General features: G+C 46.4%; 1 protein-coding gene across 4 annotated transcripts in view; it reads right to left on the minus strand.

The window, feature by feature from the left end:
- PRPSAP1 (phosphoribosyl pyrophosphate synthetase associated protein 1) overlaps positions 1-17,716 on the minus strand; it is a 28,781-nt gene extending 11,065 nt beyond the window's left edge. The window contains exons 1-6 of one of the 4 annotated variants that reach the window (XM_078066135.1): positions 17,652-17,716; positions 11,762-11,814; positions 8,305-8,371; positions 2,469-2,641; positions 1,017-1,132; positions 506-561 (exon numbers count right to left, since the gene is read on the minus strand). In XM_078066135.1, coding sequence (XP_077922261.1) covers positions 506-561; positions 1,017-1,132; positions 2,469-2,622 — 326 coding nt within the window. In that variant the 5' untranslated portion in view covers positions 2,623-2,641; positions 8,305-8,371; positions 11,762-11,814; positions 17,652-17,716. Of the gene's footprint in view, positions 1-505; positions 562-1,016; positions 1,133-2,468; positions 2,642-6,272; positions 6,378-8,304; positions 8,372-11,761; positions 11,815-16,814; positions 17,494-17,651 lie in introns of those variants that run through there. The other 3 variants (XM_036088639.2, XM_036088640.2, XM_078066136.1) reach the window with 3 other exon arrangements.
- Between the last annotated feature and the right edge of the window lie 575 nt (positions 17,717-18,291).

An 18,291-nucleotide genomic window follows, 5' to 3' on the forward strand; every position in this document is an offset into this window, starting at 1 on the left:
CAAATGAAAACATTATTCAAACTTTTAGGGACACGCAAATGATTTAGACAAATCAGAAGATGAGGCCCAGACCAGAATGTAAATGCCTCAAGAGGAACAGTGAGGCACAGCAGACGTGGGCCAGCATCTGATTCTAGATAATTTCGGTTCTACCCTTTGTCCAATATTGTAACACTGATCTTCAGAAGATGGAACTTTGTTCAAAAAGGTCTCTTAAAAAACTACTGCCTAAAAAACGCTCATAGACCTCCGCTGTCCTTTTCCTGAGAACCTGAAGGAAGAACTTCCTTTTCTCCCACAGGAAAACCGAGGAACTCAGGGACCGCCTTGTATTGTTTGGAGAATGGCGATAAAGCCCTGGTGGGGAACAGGACAATAACATGGGGGAAGCTGGAGTCAATGAGTTTTTCCAGGCAATGTGACAACAGACCCTGAGTTCCAAAACAGCTCATTTTGACTTGAGAAGCTCCCGAAAGGAATTTTTATGAATGTCCAACTTCCTTACCTTTTGGCAGCATCAGGAGACTTAGCCACAATGACTGCATTCCTGTAATTCGGAATCTAGATTTGAAGGAAAAATAAGAAAATACTGAGAAGTTATCACAAACTAACACCTGGGTGCTGGTATGACACTTTTTCCTCTCATAACAATGATCCATACTAGCAAGCAAATAACACTAGAATTTCATGGACACGTTTAAAATTTAACACTTAACAATTAACATCATTGCAAAAGTACTGCTACTTCAAGAAGATAAAAAATAATTACTTCTTAACACCTTCATTTAAGAAAACATAAGCAAATTGCTAAAGATACTTAGAAGGAAATCCATTTTTAATGGCTTTAAAAAAATGATCCTCCATGCCTACATGCTGACCCTATCTGGCTGCCTCAGGCATTGAGACTTAAGGGAAAGATCATCTGATGTGCCTTTCAATATTGAAATCTGATACCGGAAAAAAACTACATAGGGTCTCTTTTGAGGACAATGGGGTGTTTGCTGGTGGCTCCTCACTTCTTCCTGGATATACTGAAGCAGGAAAGGTGAGGCTCTAAGGTTGTCCACGGGAAAGCTGAAAAAGCCTTGTATTTCCTTTTGATGAAGATCCATAGTGATAATGTGAGTTAAACCTGAAATTTTAAAACAAAAAATTACAAAGTTCACCCCTACAAGTTAATGGCTACAGTGGACACAAATTAGACGCCCACTCCTGTTTCCTAACCGAAGATTGAAAGCAGGGAATATATTGTGAACAAGCACATTAGTTACAGACTTCATTGGTAACCTTAACAACACTTAATGAACTAAAGAATGTTGTCAAGCCTCAGGTAAAAGAGCCTATAACCTTCCACATGGACAGAGAGCTAAAGCAGAGAAAAAAGTGCTCTCCCCTACTATCATAACTAGCTTAGTCCTGAAAATTAAGAAAAATCAGGCAGAAGCAAAAATATTAATATGGAATTAATAAACACTGAAGAAGTAATGGATGTAAACAATAGTAAGGCCTTGATTAAAGAATCTAGGAAGAAATGTTAAAGGCCTGTGGCTGGAGCAGAAGGAATAAGAACACAAAAGCAAAGTAATAGACGTATTAGAAGAAAAATCCGTATCGAAGAGTTTGGAACAATTTGTAAACGTCATAAAAGAATGAGTGAAGGAGTACTCTCATAGAACAACAATAAAGACATACTCTTATAATCAGTCGTGCTGAACAAATAAAAGGTACATATATAAAAACATTGCATATGGACAAAGGTCACTGCAACCATTCTAGAACAAAGAACCAGTATTACCCGTTCCTCCCCAAACACTACACATTTTTAGAAAAAATGGAATCCAAATGTTTCTCAGGACTTGAATGTATATTAGAGTTTTTAAGTAAACATGCCAGGCAAATAAAATCCCAACTGCTATCAAGTGTTATTACATTTGGCTCATAGGCCAGAAAGTATGTTACCGCTATAAAAACACAGAATAAAAGCAATGAGAATGGGCTGCTATACAGAAAGACGGTCAGAGAGGGAGGAAAAGGAGGATTATATAAACTGGAGAAGCAGTAAAAGAAAAACCCAGTTTTAATATTACGTACATAAATAGAATCTAGCTAATAACCAAGGCAAATAGGTAAATCTACACCTGCAGCTCAAAAGATCCCATACAGACTCCAGGATCGCAGCTAGTTTTCATGAGAAGATGAGATGGCACAGAATGGTGAGAAAGCCCAGGATTAGAGAAGGGACAACGTCACTGTCAAGTAAGACAAAGAGGAAAGGAAAACTAAGAGTTTATACCTCGGCTCACATATCCCTAACCAGAACTACCAAAAGTAAACAGGAAGAAAGGAATTAGTGAACAACACTTAAAGAAAACAGAGGTCCCACATTAGCTCTCTGAGGTAGGGCCTAATCTCGTGCACAGAGTCCTAAATGACAGGGCGGGAACCCCGGGGCCTGTGTCCACACTCACCTGCTTTCGCCAGCATGGATGCCAGGAGCTTGCACACAATGGAACCCCTCTTCCTCATCTTGCTTTGCTTGCTGTAGGGGAAGTAAGGGATGACTCCGATAATGTTCCTGGCACAGGCAGTCTTCAGTGCGTAGGCCATGATCAGCAGCTCCATCACAGCTGTATTCACATCTCTGAAACAGGAAAAATTTGTATTTTGGGGTCAGGTTCATTGAAACGGCAGCATTTTAACCTGGGCTGCCAAGATGGGCATCATGGACATTTTGTCATCACACTAGCTGATGACGGCACCTCACCAATCCAGGGGAAAGCTTATTAGCTCTTCTTTTGAGCCGTGGTTTGCATCTGCAGTTACGTAAATCCAGTGCCCAGTTATCCACGCGCACCTTTGCCTGGATCTTCTGTCGGTGACATGGTCACTGGGGTGGCACATGAAGCAGATGCCAGCTGCCGGCCAGGGCGAGCCAACACCTGTGGCACCGTCCCAGGGACCGTAGGCTCAGGCCAGCACACCAGCCCCTCGCTTCCTATGGATGCCAAGGGAAACCCACTGCCCTGCTGTTGAGCTGCCAGGGCCAGAAAGGATTTGTTCTCTTTCTTCTTCACAGGGTAGAGGGTAGGGGGGAGGATGGGGAGGTCTTGGATCTAAGTTTTCAAAAATCTCCTCATTCCTTTTTTCTAAAGATACACAGATGCCCGAAAAAGATTACCCAGAGAGACAAAGAAAGAAATATGAATCTGGAAGATATTCAAAGGAAAGGCTACTTCTGATTTTAAGGATTGCTACCCCTTGCCATGACTGATCGAGTCTAAGGTGGGCTCTGCCCTTAAAAAAGGCGAGAACCTTAGGGTGGAGGGAAGCTCATCAGTGGGGCCCTCATGAGCTGAGTGCCTTGTGTCACTTTACCCCACGTTGCCTGGAAAGGTCTGGGACTAGAGCCAAAAGTGGCCCTAATAGGATCCTCCCTGAGTTTCAAAAAAGGTGAGTTTTCAGAGAATGCAGCTCGTTGCTCCTGAGGGCGGAATGGGTAGGAGATGCAGTGGACCTGCCCTTGGGGACGGGGCCTGGCAGATGCCTCAGCCTGAGCTTGGAACAGACTCTCACAGCCAGGGAAGTGAGCTCAATGGCTGCGGTGAGGTACCCTGCCCGGGGGCCTCGTAACCCAGTTCAGATCACTTTCCCCTATCCTCGAAAGACAGGAAAAAAAAAATGGTGAGAGTCTTGAAGTCCTTCGGATACTCTTCCAATGCTCAACCTTCCCTCTCTAGCCTCTTCCCACTCCTCCTTGGATTATCCAAGAGTCCTCAAACACCCCCTCTTTTGGGTCAGGAGTGTATCTCCCTTGCCTTCCTGAGAAAGAGGATCATTTCCCATGTAGTTTCTATGTGAGGAGACTCTCAGGTGTCAGTTCTTGAATTGTCGATACATAGCAGTGAGGCTGCCCTCATTTGGAGCAAAATGGAAAGCTTGCCATCAACATAGCAGAGACTTCATAATGCTTAAGTAGTTAAATGAAATATTTATCACGAGATTGCTTTTTAGCCTGAAGGACAGAGAGACCATATCCTCCCAGTCTCCCAGTTTGTTTGCCTCTCTCTCCAAGGGCGCCCATCCTTAGTACATCTGGGAGTGAGACACTGAGACATCCTTGTCCTCTGACGGTGTTTTCCACGTCCACATTCAACTTAGAGAACTCCCAACCTCACCTTTGTAATTTGGATTTTTTGTAAGTATTTCAGAGTTCTGTCATAAAAGCGTTTCTCCCAGAGGGTAGATATGATTGATTCGGGATTTGACTTCAAGACAACTACAACATTCCTTTCGGATTGCTGACAGGTTACACTATTTTCCAGTTGTTTCCTTCCTCTGAAATATATTGGAGCATTTTCCTCCTCATCCTCCCAAATTAATAATGTCCCAAGTCTGGCATCAAAAGGTTAGAGGACACACAATCTTTTGGTAAAATCAGGACAAAACACTTACCAAACACTTTCAAGGTACTTGGGAATTCATTATACTTGGTCAATGTTAGTTCATTCATACCTTCAACAAATATTTATTGAGCAACATGAATCAGGCACAGTGTTAGGTGGTGAAGATAAAATGGCAAACAAGGCTGATGACATCTCAAGAAAATGCCAGACACCCACACTGGACCACCCTTGTGGTAATCATCTGTCCCAAGAAGGAGCACATCTAACTCAATATTCTGCCTCCCAAAGGCTTTCATACTTGATTCCACAGCGGGGAGAGCGTCCCTTCCCCCATCACATCACCTAAACTGATGCCTTGTGGGTTCTGAATGTTCAGCTGGAAGGCTACACAGTCCTTGAAGGACAGTGTGTAAATTACTCAGGAGTCCACATCTAGACCGAACACCGGGCATCATATACACTAGAGCCGAAATCCTCTTCTGCATACAGACTGTCGGTCAATGTTAGAAATACCCAATCAGAGCTTTCTTAACCTTCCACTGGTGTGATAGCGTGTGGCAGCATAAAAGCTCCACCGCCCGTGGCTTCTTTTTTTTTTTTTTAAGATTTTATTTATTCATTTGACAGAGAGAGACAGCGTGAGAGGGAACACAAGCAGGGGGAGAGGGAGAGGGAGAAGCAGGCTCCCCGCGGAGCAGGGAGCCCCATGTGGGGCTCGATCCCAGACCTGAGCCGAGGCAGACGCTTAACGACTGAGCCACCCAGGCGCCCCCTGGCCGTGGTTTCTTACGTCAGATGTCAATGCAACAATATACTCAGAGTTGAAGTTAATTTAATAGATTCTGGAAGAGTATCTGTCCAGGTGGTGGGCTTTTAGCTGGCCTTGTGACAGCATTTATAACACACAAACATAGGCTACAATGAGGTTTCCATAGCACACCACAAGGTGGGCCCAGATAGTAAGATGTTAACTTAACAAGATGAACAATTTCGGAAGGGCCTTGATTTCAGCGTAACTTTCCTTCCATTAATTACTAATTTCTGCCATGAGGTTTCATTTTCTACTTGTTCCTTTTCCTAATGACCTATGCCAAGGGATTCAACATCCTCCAGCCCAAGGCTAAGGAAAGCCTCCCATGCCCCACCCCTTTGGTCAGGAAGGCGACAAAAGAGCCTTTGTCACATTGGCTTTCCCCATTCACTGCCAGACACTAGACAAACTGGACACCAGGCAGTTAATCTGTGAGCTAGCAGGGTGAAGAAAAGTTGGCTGGCAGCCTCTACTTTGTTTATCTGTTCCCTAAGACTGTTCCAAGTACATCCTGGCTAGTTCTTGTGGCCTTTGTATCTAAGTAGGACAATCTTAATTGTTTACCAACTGACTCGTTTTTCTTTCCCCTAAGATAAGCACATCCTATATTAAATTCCACCCTTACTGCTCTGTCATTTTTGATAGACAAAGACAAATGTAAGAAAACAGACATGGTCTATATACATCAACTGAACAGAGCGGAACTGCAAAGCGAGGCCAACACCATAGATGGAAGTCACGACGACACGATGATGGGGTAGGATGTCCCCCACCCCCGACCCCAAGAATTAATCATCTGCAACAAATAAGTTGTAAATGTGCTTTTAGTGACCCTTCTTACGTTACACCAACACACTGGAGCTTGTAACATAAACAGGGAAATTGTACTTCAAGAAACACTTGGTAAGCTTCATATCCATTTTACTTTCCTTGCTCAGTATAACTGAAAGCTCCTCGAGTGTCACACATTTCACTCATGCAACAAAATCACTTCCTTCTGAATGGCTTTTTGCCATTTCCAAATAATTAAATTCCACCCTCAGCAATCAAAAATGTACCTTGACTGGAGTGGTCACAAGAAATAGGCTGCAAGCTCTGAGTGGTTTCGGAAGGTGAGCCCCAGCACCAGAGCTATTGGGGCGGCGGCCACAGCAACGGCAATGAGGACAATGCAGCCTTACCCTTCGCCAAGGACAAAAGCCAGGGTGACAAGCACAACACCAGAGGGCAGCCTCGAGGGGTGTCCCAGGGCCCTCACTACGCAGCATTTTACTCCCGGCAAAGACCCACAGGTCTTCTCCTCCTTTCCAAGGTGCAGCATCAAGCAGAGCACTAGGCAAGAAGAACGCCATGACCAGGAGGCAACCAGCACAAAACCCAAATTGCGGGAGGACTAGAGGGCGACAGAGGAGCAGCCACCAACACTGCGCCCCATCTACCAACACTACAAAGGCCGGATCCTCGCACGCAGCAAGTTCGTTTCCTGGAATCTTCTGATCACCGCAGACAAAGAGGACGCGTGCAGGTTTCTGCTGCACGCACCTCTGTACTGGCTACTGATGACTGGCTCACCCCACCCCCCAGGGAAGGGAGGGGCTGTTGGGTCCCCTGGCGAAAACCCCCATCTCAGCTTATCTAGGTGCTTTCCAAAAACCACCTCAGGTGTGGTTGAAAGGGGGCTTGTTAAATACAAAAGACACCTTTATTGCTCTTATCCCTTAGGAAATTCCAAGGGTTTTAGGAACTCAGCACCAGGAAAGGAAGACCAAATATATATTTCTTTCTCTCTTTTTTATTTATTTTTAATGAAAGATTTTATTTACTTATTTGACAGAGACACAGCGAGAGAGGGAACACAAGCAGGGGGAGCGGGGGAGGGAGAAGCAGGCCTCCCACTGAGCAGGGAGCCCGATTCGGGGCTTGATCCCAGGACCCTGGGACCATGAACCGAGCAAAAGGCAGATGCTTAACGACTGAGCCACCCAGTCGTCTCTTTAAATTAATTAATTAAATGGGCGCCTGGGTGGCTCAGTTGGTTAAGCGACTGCCTTCGGCTCAGGTCATGATCCCGGAGTCCCGGGATCGAGTCCCACATCGGGCTCCCTGCTCAGCGGGGGGTCTGCTTCTCCCTCTGACCCTCTTCCCGCTCGTGCTCTCTGTCTCTCATTCTCTCTCTCTCAAATAAATAAATAAAATCTTTTAAAAAATAATTAATTAATTAATTAATTATTTACAGTTTAAGTAGGCTCCACACCCAAAGTGGGGATCAAACTCACAACCTTGCGATCATGCTCTACCGACTGAGCCAGCCAGGTTCCCCCAAATATGTTTCTTATTACAAGTCACATTGTCACTGAGGCTCAGAATAGCTTCCAAGCCCGATGTGGTTTAAGGATGAAAGATGATACATGTAAGTGGGTGCACACTGCTGGTGTTCAGCGCCATTCTTATTACTGACAGTCTCAGGAATCTAAATTAACCAAGACATGAAGGTCTGCATTTTTCAAAGACACACATAGCCTAACTACCCCATTCCCTGGGAGGGGATGAGAGGAGATAATCCCACAGGGAAGGTCACCCTCAGGTAGGCTAGGATTTCCCCTAAGGGAAGGGGTGGCAGATGCTATCTACAATAGACAGCTAGAAATGGGCCACTGTGCAAAAAAAAAAGAAAAATACAGTGCAATCAAAAGCTAATAATGTACTATATGCTGACTAACTGAACATAAATAAATAAAGTGAAAAACTGTCTTGATGGGTACAAATCGGCAGCAGTTATGCATTATATTTAACAACAAAAAGCTTTTTAGCAGAGAGGAGCAGACATGGACTAGGTTCAGTGCATATGGAGGTAAGGAAGGTATTTCTCCCCTTGAGTGGTTTAAGCTTGGAGAGGAAGATCCATAGTACAATGTGACAAACAGGGTAGGAATGTTAAAAGCCTACAACTGGATTTTGGTAAGCATTCAGTTGAACATGCAAACACATTTATAGTGAAAGAAAACTCAATTGTTTATATGATAACATAGTGACTTGCATCACTAAGATTTTTAGAGGAAAAGGGATACATAAAGTAGTGCTGACTCTTACCTGGGTATTGTCTGTATAATGAAAATATCTTGGCCACGAACAGACTCTTTTATTTCAACTCTTGTTTCTGAAAAATAAAAAAGTTCTATTGTTTAAGAAAAGCACTTCATGATACAATAATTAGGCAGCAGTTGGAGGGAGTAGAGATGAATCTAAACCAACACTTCATCTAGTGCACCAAAATAAATTCTCAAGAGATCTCAGAATGACACGTATACAAAAAATGTGAAGCTAAAGGGAAAATAAGCCAAAAATATGCCAAAAGGCAAAAGTAACACCAACCGGTCCACAGAAAATCTCAAGGTTCAAAAAAGAAAATCCAACACCAAAATAAAGACGAGAGGCTTGGGGAAACGTCTACAGCAAATAAGGAGGTCAAAGGTTCACATCCTTCTTTCAACAAATGCCAAGGCCTCCTCTATGTCAGGCCCTGTCCTTGGGGTCCCAAAGTGGAGGACCCGGACCAAGTGGATGAAGACCGACCCAGGAGAGACAACGCAATGCCAAAGGCTGGCAGACTCTTCAGGCCAATGTGCCAGAAAAAGACCAAGAGATGGGGTACCTGGCTGGCTCAGTTGGGAGAGTAGGCAACTCTTGATTTCAGGATTAAGAGTTCAAGCCCAATATTGGGTGTGGAGCCTACTTAAAAAAAAAAAACAAAAACAAAAAGAGGGGCGCCTGGGTGGCTCAGCTGGTTGAACGTCTGACTCTTGGTGTCAGCTCAGTGGTGATCTCATGGGTCGTGGGATCGAGCCCTACATCGGGGTTCCTGCTCGGTGGGGAGTCTGCTTGAGGATTCTCTCCTTCTGCCCCTCACTCCATTCGTGCACACTCTCTCTAATAAATAAATCTTATTTTTTTTTTTTTAAGATTTTATTTATTTATTTGACAGAGAGACACAGCGAGAGAGGGAACACAAGCAGGGGGAGTGGGAGAGGGAGAAGCAGGCTTCCTGCGGAGCAGGGAGCCCGATGCGGGGCTCGATCCCAGGACCCTGGGATCATGACCCGAGCCGAAGGCAGACGCTTAACGACTGAGCCACCCAGGCGCCCCTAATAAATAAATCTTAAAAAAAAGAAAAAGACCAGGAGAGAGAATAATAGGGCTGGGAACGATGGCCTCACCGCAAGCTGGAACGTGTACCAAGGGAGGGAGCACGGAACATGCAGAGATATGGGGGCAGAGTGTGCCACGCGGAGGGCTAGCCAGTTACCCGCTTGGAAAACGCAGTGAATGAGGAGGAGAGAGAGGTCAGGTAGCCAGCGGGGGCCAGACCATGCAGGAGTCTGGACTTCATTCTAAGGGTGACAGGAGAGCCACTGGGGGAGGAGTTGAGGATGGGAGGGGGTGTGATCTCTGACTGCTGTGTGAAGAAAGCTGGAGGGCGACAGTGGCACAGGAAGGCTACCCTAGTTGGTTCTGCAGGAGTCCCGGCAAGCAAGGACAGTGGTCCAGACCGGAGGGCGGCAGCGGAGGTGTGAGAAGCCGACAGACTGAAGGTGTATTCGTGAGTCACAGCACACATGTCAGACAGGATGGATGATAAGCAGTGAGGGCAGAGCTCAGATCCCAAAGGGCCCTGTGTGGATGCTAAGGAGACTGGACTCTAGCCTGCAGGATTTCAGCAGTGATAAGTCAAAAACATTTGCATTTTGGAAACACCTTGGTGGAGGTGAGTAGAATGGCCTAGGGAGACTGAAAATGGAGGCAAGAAGGCCTGTTAACAAGCTACTGTAACAGCCAGAGAGAGGGAGAGAAGGAGAGGGGAGGAGAGGGAAGGAGAGGGAGGAAGGGAGAAGAGGCCTAGAACAGTGATGGAAGGATGGAGAAAAAGGTCTTCATTTTTTTAAAGATGTTTTAAAGATTTATTTATTTATTTGAGAGAGAGAGAGTGTGCAAGCAGGGAGAGAAGAGAAAGAATCTCAAGAAGGCCCCTAGCTGAGCACAAAGCCTGAGGCAGGTTCAATCCCAGAACCCCGAGATCATGAGCTGAGCCAAAACCAAAAGTCGGAGGCTTAACTGACTGAGCCACCCAGGCATCCTGATAAAAGTCTTCATTAAACCATCTTCTCCTCCTCTGGTGCTTATTTTCAGGAGATTCCCAAATGCCATCACCATAAATTAAGATCGTTATTGCTAAATAGACTAGCTCACCTATCTGCATTCACCATTAGGGGTTTTTTGTTTTTAAAGATTTATTTGAGAGAGAGAGAAGAGAGAGAGGGCAGGAGGAGGGGCAGAGGGAGAGGAAGAGAGAATCTCAAGCAGATCCCACCCACTGAGCACGACTCGGGGCTGAATCTCACCACCCTGAGATCATGATCTGAGCAGAAATCGAGTCGGACACTTGATGGACTGAGCCACCCAGGTGCCCCCACCTTTAGGTTTTTAAATACCAACATCTCCTGTCTTGGCAGTAGCTAAAGTTTCTAGTCACCAAGTAGAAAGTTACTAAGTATGGGGACGCCTGGCTGGCTCTGTCAGAGGAGCATGGAACTCTTGATCTTGGGGTCCTGAGTTCAAACCCCATATGGGTTGTAGAGATTACTTAAATAAAACTTAAAAAAAAGTTACTAAGTGTGGAAGCTGGCTGAAGGATATCTAGGGGCTAATTATAACACACATGGAACTTATAACATCCTGGGTGTTAAGTGCTTTCCACTAAACTATCCATTAAGTTACCTTTCCCTTTTCAAATACCTTGTTTTTTTAGATCCCTGAACATCATTATGTCTTAGTAATTTATCAGAGATAGTTAATACCTTAGAGAGAAAAAAGGAAGCACAGGGTCATAAACCTAGGTTTCAACTTTGCAAAAATAGCTCCAAATTATTTTATATTAACTTGTCTCCGCAGGGCATTATAGTCTGAAGTATGTGGCCCCACTAGGGAGACTGATGATGCAGCATTTCCTAGGACACTGGCCATCAACAAAGGGCTTTCAAGCATTATCATTTAATGTTACAATTTTCCACAGAAATGCAGACGGCAGCAAAAATGGGTTATCAACCCAGGATGAGAGTCTACAAGAGACCTGAGAGCAAAATTTGCGGATGAAAGAACTCAAAGATGGTTTTTCAATAAGTCATTACTACCTGGTAACAGACTGCTCTTGATACCAGTTGATGACCTAATGAGACAGATAAATGTAAAAGGTATTTATCAAATGTAGCCCAATATAGAAGAAAAAAACATATTCTCTACATCTCTCCTTTTTTCATTGTAAAATGACAGGACACTTGCATTATCTTGGGAAGAGGGGAAGGAGACTAAGAAAGAGAACAAAGAAAGAGAACAAAGAAAGAAATCAAGACTTGGAGGGAAGTAGAGCGTAATGGCTTAGACCTGATGTTAAAGAGAAAAATGTTTTTGTGTTGCACGTAATATCTGCCTTTTAAAAACATATCTGTTGACTAAACAGAGAACAAAGGATGTTTAAGAAATCATTTTAACTCACCTCCATTGGTCTCTTGATAGACCACAGATTTCCCCAATTCAGCACCAAGACGCCTATGGGGGGGGAAAAGGCAATTAAGAATGCTCTTTAAAAAAAACCCTCCAGTTCATATGCGTAGTTTAACAAAAAGGCTAAAATAACTAGACCAGCATTCTTTCCCAAAAAACCAGAAAGTTCAGAAAGTTTAACGCATTAAGAACTACACATCTACTACCCCTCCACAAGCAGCTTCAAGCGCCCACCACTTTGTGACACCCTCCTCTACCGGGGTCTGCGGCCAAAGTTTCATGTCCAGTTCATTGTTTTCTGAATCATACCGGTCTTGCAAAATCATTCCCACACAAACGCCTGGTTATTAGCACTAGTTGCAAAACCACAAGCCAGAGGTAAAGGCCTCAACTGTCAAAAGCATATAGACTTTATAGAGTATATAAATATATACTTCATATATATAGACTTTATAGAGTATATATAGAAGTATATAGACATTAACCAAATGCGGTGTGAATCTTGTTTGGATCCTGATTAGAACAAACCAAGTATAAAAAGCCTTTTTTGAGAGAGTGCGGGAAATATGAACAAGGATCAATATTAAATGATATTAAGGAATTGGGCGCCTGGGTGGCTCAGTTGATTAAGCGACTGCCTTCGGCTCAGGTCATGATCCTGGAGTCCATGGATCGAGTCCCGCATCGGGCTCCCTGCTCTGCAGGGAGTCTGCTTCTCCCTCTGACCCTCCCCCCTCTCATGTGCTCTCTCTCATTCTCTCTCTCTCAAATAAATAAATAAAATCTTTAAAAAAAAAAAAAATGATATTAAGGAATTAACGGCATCAAAGATTTTATTTTTAAGTGAGCTCTACACCCAACGTGGGGCTTAAACTCACGACCTGGAGATCAAGAGCTGCATGATCTACCGACTGAGCCAGCCAGGCGCCCCTGTGGTCATTTTTTTTAATTATCAGCTAGCATTACCACTTTTTTTTTTTTTTTAAAGATTTTATTTATTTATTTGAGAGAGAATGAGAGACAGAGTGCACGAGAGGGAAGGGGGTCAGAGGGAGAAGCAGACCCCCCAGCTGAGCAGGGAGCCTGATGTGGGACTCGATCCCGGGACTCCAGGATCATGACCTGAGCCGAAGGCAGTTGTTTAATCAACTGAGCCACCCAGGCGCCCCTAGCATTACCACTTTGACGAGTGAAATATTATGACGCGGGGATGGAATCTGTTTAGAAATACTCCAGCCAGGTATGCCGTGGAGCAGTGAGCAAGGACATGGGGTTTGAGGTTTGTATTGAGAGGGACGACCACGGCTTTCAGGGCTTTGATAACACCTCAGATGCAAGGCCTTCTGGCCAAGTGTCCGCCGTTTCAGACCGTGGAGCGTTCTTGTACCCCGGCGGGGAGCAGCTTTTTCTCAAGTCTGCTATGGCTGAACCAAGAAAGGAGACATACATAGATTTCTACAGAAATTACGATTCCATGATCGATTTTGAGATGAAGAAGGCTGGTATCTTTCAGAGTGCAAAGTGATGTTGGAACATAAAGAATTTCTTTTTTTTTTTTTAAGATTTTATTTTATTTATTTGACAGAGAGAGAGAGACACAGCCAGAGAGGGAACACAAGCAGGGGGAGTGGGAGAGGGAGAAGCAGGCTTCCCGCTGAGCAGGGGGCCCGATGCAGGGCTCGATCCCAAGACCCTGGGATCATGACCTGAGCCGAAGGCAGACGCTTAACGACTGAGCCACCCAGGCGCCCCGGAACATAAAGAATTTCTTTGGGTTGCGTTCCATGAAGTCTGTCACTGACCTGTGTTCCCCAACTATGAAACATGAATCCTGGGGTATGAAATAGTTTCTCTTGATAAATAAACAATTAACAAGTAGTGTGCATAGTATAAATAAAAAAATAAACTTATTCCAGTCAGGTCTACAATGGAATACTATTCAGCCTTAAAAAGGAATGAAATTCTGATACATGCTATAATATGAACCCTGAAAAAATTATTATTCTAAGTCAGACACAAAAGACAAATATTGCATGATTCCATTTATAAGAGGTACTTAGAAATAGGCAAATTCAGACACAGAAAGTAGAACAGAAATTACCAGGGACTGGGAGGGAAGGGATTGGGGAGTTAGTTGGATATGGAGTTTCTGTTTGGCATAATGAAAAAGTTCTGGAAACGGATCTTGGTGACAGTTATACACTGTAGATGTACTTAATGCCACTGAATTATACACTTAAAAATGGTTAAATGGGGGGCACCTGGGTGGCTCAGTCGTTAAGCGTCTGCCGTCGGCTCAGGTCATGATCCCAGGGTCTTGGGATCGAGCCCCGCATCAGGCTCCCTGCTCCTCCGGAAGCCTGCTTCTCCTTCTCCCACTCCCCCTGCTTGTGTTCCCTCTCTGGCTGTCTTTCTCTCTGTCAAATAAATTAAAAAAAACCTTTAAAATAAAAAAAAATAAAAAAATAAAAAATGGTTAAATGGTACATTTTATGTTACGTATATTTTACCATAATTAAAAAAAAAATACTCCTTAGGGTGCCTGGATGGCTCAGTCAGTAAGCATGTAACTCTTGATCTCCTGGTCATGAGTTCAAGCCCCATGTTGGGTATAGAGCTTACTTAACAAAAAAAACAAAACTCCAGCCAAAAAAAGGTGAGAGATGGGGAAAATAAATGAAATAAGATTAACAAAAAGTTGCTAAATTGAAACTGGATGAAGGATACTGGGGGTTCTTTTTTTTTTTTTAAAGACTTTATTTATTTGACAGAGAGAAACACAGCTAAAGAGGGAATACAAGCAGGGGGAGCGGGAGAGGGAGAAGCAGGCCTCCCGCCGAGCAGGGAGCTGGATGCGGGGCTCGACCCCAAAATCCCAGGACCACGAACTGAGCCGAAGGCAGACGCCCAACAACTGAGGCACCCAGGTGCCCCACTGGGGGTTAATTCTAACACACGTGTAACTTATACACATCCTGGGAATGTAACCCACCTAACTTTTTTATTGATTAAAGTGCATAACCAAAAAAGTTTGTGAAAATTCCTCCTTGGAAGTTCAGATCCAAAAGCAATCAGGAAATAAAATATCATAACCTCAGGGACCTTCAAACTTTGCCTAGTGGTAAAGGCCTTTTTTCAAAGAAAATCTTACTCAGAAACTCCATATATGAAACAGATAAAGGAAGTATTTACAAATATTATTTACAGTAATTTAAAACATTTCTGGAACAAGGTAGGGAAGAACCTAATATTTAAAAAGCAAGGGCGCCTGGGTGGCTCAGTTGCTTAAGCGACTGCCTTCCGCTCAGGTCATGATCCTGGAGTCCAGGGATCGAGTCCCACATCGGGCTCCCTGCTGGGCGGGGAGTCTGCTTCTCCCTCTGACCCTCCCCCCTCTCATGTGCTCTCTCTCATTCTCTCTCTCAAATAAATAAATAAAATCTTTAAAAAAAAAGAAAAAAAAAAAGAAAAACAATTGACCTTTTAAATGTGCCCTCCTCCCTCAGCAAGGTCACTGTCATAAATCTGACCCAAAATAAACAAATATGAGCTTTACATTTAAAGTTAGCATTTTAGGGGCGCCTGGGTGGCTCAGTTGGTTAAGCAACTGCCTTCGGCTCAGGTCATGATCCTGGAGTCCCGGGATCGAGTCCCGCATCGGACTCCCTGCTCAGCGGGGAGTCTGCTTCTCCCTCTGATCCTCCCCCTCTCATGCTCTCTGTCTCCCATTCTCTCTCTCAGATAAATAAATAAAAAATCTTTAAAAAATAAAAAATAAAGTTAGCATTTTAGTTGGCCTCAAAAAGCCAGACATTTATCAGGGGTTAGAAACAGAAACTAGGTAGTAGGTTGCAAAAGGATTTACTCTTCTGAACTCACTTAAAACTCCAACTGAAAAGAACATAGGTATTACTGAGAAAATATGACTAAAGTTTCCCTTCCACATTTCCATTTAGAATCTAAAAACCGATTCTTGCAATTATTTATCAACTCCGAAAAACCCAGAGGAACTCTAATGTAAATCGCTTAAGATACAAAAATGACTTTGAATGTTAAAAAACAAGCTATTCATTTTATACCTTGCGTTTGTCACAAGTTTATCTGGAACGGGCTCCTAAGGCCCTTCCTTTACATAGAGCTCTGGGACTCTCCAACAGAGCCAACTAGAAAAGAGGTATTATTCAGAGGGCCACTGTGAGCCTCTGCTCTGCTACATGCTTTATCGTCATTATTTTGTTCGTGCTCACGATGTTCCTGCCCAGTTAGAGAGCACCGTCCTTATCTTACCAGTGAAATTCAGGAAAATCAAGTCTCTTGCCCAGTGCCACAGGGCTAGTAAGGGCCAAGACCGAAAAGGCATCTCAGAGCTGTCGGACCCCAGAAGCCACTTGAGATCACTGGCTTCCTTGGGTTAAAAACATACGGAGAGGCAAAGACTTTAAATGATCGAGTCTAAAGTCGACTTAGGAAATACGATCAGACTTATCATTTCCACCACTAACTCCGACAAATCTGTTCCCCTGGAGTCGCCTTGCTCTCACTGCCCTCCCCTCCACCTCTGCTTCATTGGGGCATGGGGCGCCTTCCACCCGCAAGGCCTCGCAGCCGCCCCCCTAGTGCCGCCGTCCCCCAGGTGTGGCAGGTCCCCTGGCGCCGCCAGGCCCGGTCGTGCGTGTCACAGCTCCGGGACCCGCGGGCCTCGGGCCCACCGAGGAGACCTGGGGGTGGGGGCGACCTGTCTCCGGGGTCAACTCCCGCCGTGGGACAGGGAGCCGCGCCCAGAGCCCCCCGGTCCAGGCGCTTCCCCCGGGGCTGACGACAGCCTCCCCCCACCCCGGCCCGGGAAGTGCGAGTGGGGCGAGGGAGAGAGGGCGAGCGGTGCAAGGAGCCCGGCGCGGGGAGAAGTCAGAGTCGGCCGACCGCGTCCCCGCTGCAGAAGGGCCACCCGCGAGAGTCGGCCCGGTCCAGAACCCGGGTGCAGGGCGACGCGGAGGGAAGGGGCGCCGGGACACCCCCCGGTCAGGGCCCCGCCCCCGCCCCCTTACTCGGTGATGCGCTTGGCCAGCTCGGTGCAGGCGGCCGTGGAGTTGGCCGAGAAGACTCGGTAGCCGGTGCGGGCGGCGTTCATGGCCGGGCGGGCGGCGGGGCGGGCTCGCGGGGCGCGGAGGGTCGAGGACGCGGAGAGCGGGGGCAGCAGCAGCAGCTTCTTGGGCATCGTCCGGCCCGAGGCGCGGTTACGGCCGGCCCGCGCCCGGAGCGGCTCTGACCCAGGCGGTCGCGAGGCGCGGGGTCCGGCTGGGGAAGGCGCCGAGACGCCAGGCACGGGAGGGGAGAGGCCCGAGACCCTCACGGTCCTCGTACCCGAGGCCGCCAAGGGCTGGGGCGGAACCCACGCTCGCCGCGACCGGCGTATCGGCCGCCTCAGAGCCAGCGGCGAGGACACCGCCCCCTCGGGACTCGGAGAGGCACCGGCTAGAGCGTCCCCGGAGCCGCCATCTCAGATGAGGGCAGGGCGGTGGACAACTCTTCTAAAGCTTGTTCTGCCCAGGGAAGCCTCACGAACCGCTCCGCTGCTTGCTTTTGTCGCTCCCACGGGAGCTCTTTTGCTCTCACGTTCTTGGGCGGTGCGACCTCACTTGATAGTGGTCCCAGCCTTTGCCAGCTTTTCTGCCAGGATCCAAAATGTCTGCGTCCGCGGAGGGTGACGATCTAGCTCTGCGCCTCTATGCTAACACAGCCCGCGCGCCGGGCGAGGCTCGAGCGCCCAGCTGGGATTGATTTGAAAAGTGGAGGCGGCGTTGTTTGCCGCGGGTTGTTGCGGTGCCCCAGAGGTGGTGTGTGTGGACCCGAGCCCGATCTGTATTCCCCAAACAGGCTCTCACCTCGTATCTGCACCTCAGGCGAAGTTCCTTGAACGGGTCAAAGGACTCCTGCCAGTTACCGCTTTGCTCTCAATCATGGAAGCCCTTCCTCCTCCTCTTGCACAAGCCCCGGTCCCTCAGAGACCTATCGGGAGTAGCATCTGCTTGCTAGGTCACCTCGCTCACAGTAAGCCACCCTCCGCCCCGGACTGTACCAGGGACGATACCGTGCATAGATGCTTGGGTTTCATTTACCGTTGTGAACCATCTGTCTTCCCAACTAGGATGTAAACCCTCTTAGGGCAAGATTGTGTATAGCTGGGGCGCCCGGGTGGCTCAGTCGTTAAGCGTCTGCCTTGGCTCAGGTCATGATCCCAGGGTCCTGGGATCGAGCCCCGCATCGGGCTCCCTGCTCGGCGGGAAGCCTGCTTCTCCCTCTCCCGCTCCCCCTGCTTGTGTTCCCTCTCTCGCTGTGTCTCTCCCTGTCAAATAAATAAATAAAATCTTGAAAAAAAAAAAAAAAAAAAAGATTGTGTATAGTTTGGGGTTCAGATTTCCCAGTGTCTAGTGCAGTGTGATGGGTTCCAGAGGCACGCAATCAATACATGTTGAATGAGACCCAAGAAGTGAAAGGAGGGGAAGCCTTTGGATCACTAGTTAT

This window comes from Halichoerus grypus, chromosome 2, assembly GCF_964656455.1.
Source record: "Halichoerus grypus chromosome 2, mHalGry1.hap1.1, whole genome shotgun sequence".
Lineage (NCBI taxonomy): Eukaryota > Metazoa > Chordata > Mammalia > Carnivora > Phocidae > Halichoerus > Halichoerus grypus.